Genomic DNA, 2,500 nt, shown 5'->3' on the forward strand with positions numbered 1-2,500 from the left:
TCCTGTTCAGTTCTGGCCACAAAGCCCAACGCCACCTGACCAACGCCACATTTTGTTGTTTCTATAGTATGACTTTTGTTGTAATTATGTTCCTACCACAAGTTGGTTCTTCCTACCACAAATGTAGTTCCTTATGTATTTCCTACCACAAATGTAGTTCCTTATGTATTTCCTACCACAAAGGTAGTTCCTCATGTATTTCCTACCACAAATGTACTTCCTAATGTATTTCCTACCACAAATGTACTTCCGAATGTATTTCCGACCACAAATGATTTGATGTCCATTCATTCTTTCATTTAATCAGAACTGTCTAGATCGAGAGGGTGTTTAATGTAAGTAATGAATATTATATTGTTCATAACAAGAGGGACAGTTTTACATCACTTACGTACCACTTGGCACAGAGGAGAGTTAATGTTGAAACCAATTGCCTCAGTACTTGAGACAGAAGAGGGAGAGGATACCTCTTCTGCATAGAGAGATGTGTATGTGTGTGTGTGTGTGTGTGTGTGTGCGTGTGTGTGCGTGTGCGTGTGCGTGTGCGTGTGCGAGTGCGACTGCGAGTGCGAGTGTGTGTGTGTGTGTGTGCGTGTGCGTGTGCGTGTGCGTGTGCATGTGTGTGTGTGTGTGCGTGATGCACATTACATATATATGTAATATCTTTATTGCCTCAATTCAATTAAAAAGTGAATGAGAAGAGAATATCTGTGGCTAGACAAATATGCAGGTACCTGTTCACAAATAATTAAATCCGTTTTTTGGGGGGGGCTGGGATTACATTTTTCGTCAAGCAATATCGCCATCTACAGGAGTAAACACATCGAGCATGGACACAAAGGTGGACCGTAAACTCTTCCTTGTTCACTCTGCTAACCTTGATCTGTATGTGTGTATCATGAGAAACATGTAAGGTGTTGGTATGAATGGAAGACAATAATAATCTCCCCACCGACACACACAGCCACGTTTAGTCTCAGTGTGGCTCAGCGTGGCTCTCCTGGGCAACGCCGAAGCTTATAGTCAGTTCATCTGGACTCACCGAGCAGTTCTCCAGTAGTTTGAATTAGAGGAATGAGTTTTTGTGTTGATATCATTATTTGATTAAATGTCATTACTAACACTCAGGTTATGCTATCACTAATACACAGTCACATTCTATAATACATATAGAAAATTTGTTATTTAAATCCCTGGATGCAGAAAATCAGTTGACTTGTTATCCTTGTTTTAACGGTTATTTATTTCAAATCCGAATCATTCTTTTTGACGGCACTCTCACGCAAAATTAAGACACAATATTGAGATAGAGAGAAAAATGCAGTCCCCTTAACTAGGCATTCTGAGGGAGTCTGGAAAACCTCTTATTAAAATTAATCACTTCATTGTTCACACTCACACCACCATTGCAGTCCCGTGTCTGTCTCTCTCCAAATACACCTGGCCATGATTAAAACATGTCCACTTCTCCATGACATTGCTTTGACATCGTTTAATTGGAATAAGAGATAAAAAATAAATGAATTAAATAAATATACCACCAGGTAAGTAGCGTAACGTTGCTCAAGGTGACAAGCTATTATTTCCTCCTGTCTGCCTCCAAGTGTGCAAAGGGAGAAATCCAGAATGCAATTTTTCAAAGTGCAGAAGGGTTTTGGGCATTTTCTTTTTTTCATTTAAAAAAGTCAACTGAAGGAATTTCTCTCAAAGTCTGTTGCTTGGTTGCATAAACTTGTTATTTAGTTCATTTATTCGACATAACCATCTTTAGAAGGAGGGTCTCAAGCGGATGCATCACATACTATCAAATCTATGCTTTTCTATGTTTGTTTAAAATCATGAGCTATAATGACGTCTTGATTAAAATCAATTATTATTAATCAACTATTTTTTTTCAGTTATGGGCCATTACAAATGTAGCCACCAAAAGATTTATTGAAATTAAATGCATAAATGTGAGATCTAAGCACATGCCCTCTGGCCAAGAAGGAGACAAGTAAAGAAGGACAGGCAGGCGTAGGGATATGAGAGGTGACAGGGTGACTCACCACATCTTGCCTGGTATCCTTCCCTGATGCGATGAGAAGGTAGTTCCAGGCCAGAGGCAGCAGCATAGCCAGAGGGATCATGTAGAGTTCAAAGTTCCACACCACCAGAACAAATAGCTAGAGAGAGAGAGAGAGAGAGAGAAAGAGAGTTAGGACCGTATATAGAAGAGACCTGTATTGACCTCTCATTTCTGATACACAGAGCACACACACAGTATAATAGGTATCGAGGCTCCAGAATGGATGGTCATGGACCGCCATCATAACAAAACAGGAGCCCCGTCTGGAGGGCTTGGGCGTGGCTGATTGACCCTGACAGCCCTCCACCTCCATCAGGATGAGGACGATGAGGAGGATGAGTGCCGGCCGTCAAAACGACCCCTCTCCACGCCAATCATCTTTCGGACCTTGGTCACCTTACGTCTCGACCACAACCAACCAGGACTGACCCT

General features: G+C 41.4%; 1 protein-coding gene across 3 annotated transcripts in view; it reads right to left on the reverse strand.

The window, feature by feature from the left end:
- The window catches only part of mctp1a (multiple C2 domains, transmembrane 1a), a gene marked incomplete at its 5' end in the record, with an annotated part of 150,792 nt that overhangs the window by 36,303 nt on the left and 111,989 nt on the right, over positions 1 to 2,500 (reverse strand). For all 3 annotated transcript variants that reach the window (XM_083673863.1, XM_083673864.1, XM_083673862.1), the window contains one exon: positions 2,049 to 2,165. In XM_083673863.1, the coding sequence (XP_083529989.1) occupies positions 2,049 to 2,165 (117 nt within the window). The remainder of the gene's footprint in view (positions 1 to 2,048; positions 2,166 to 2,500) is intronic.

This window comes from Argentina silus (assembly GCF_951799395.1).
Source record: "Argentina silus genome assembly, chromosome: 7".
NCBI classification, from domain to species: domain Eukaryota; kingdom Metazoa; phylum Chordata; class Actinopteri; order Argentiniformes; family Argentinidae; genus Argentina; species Argentina silus.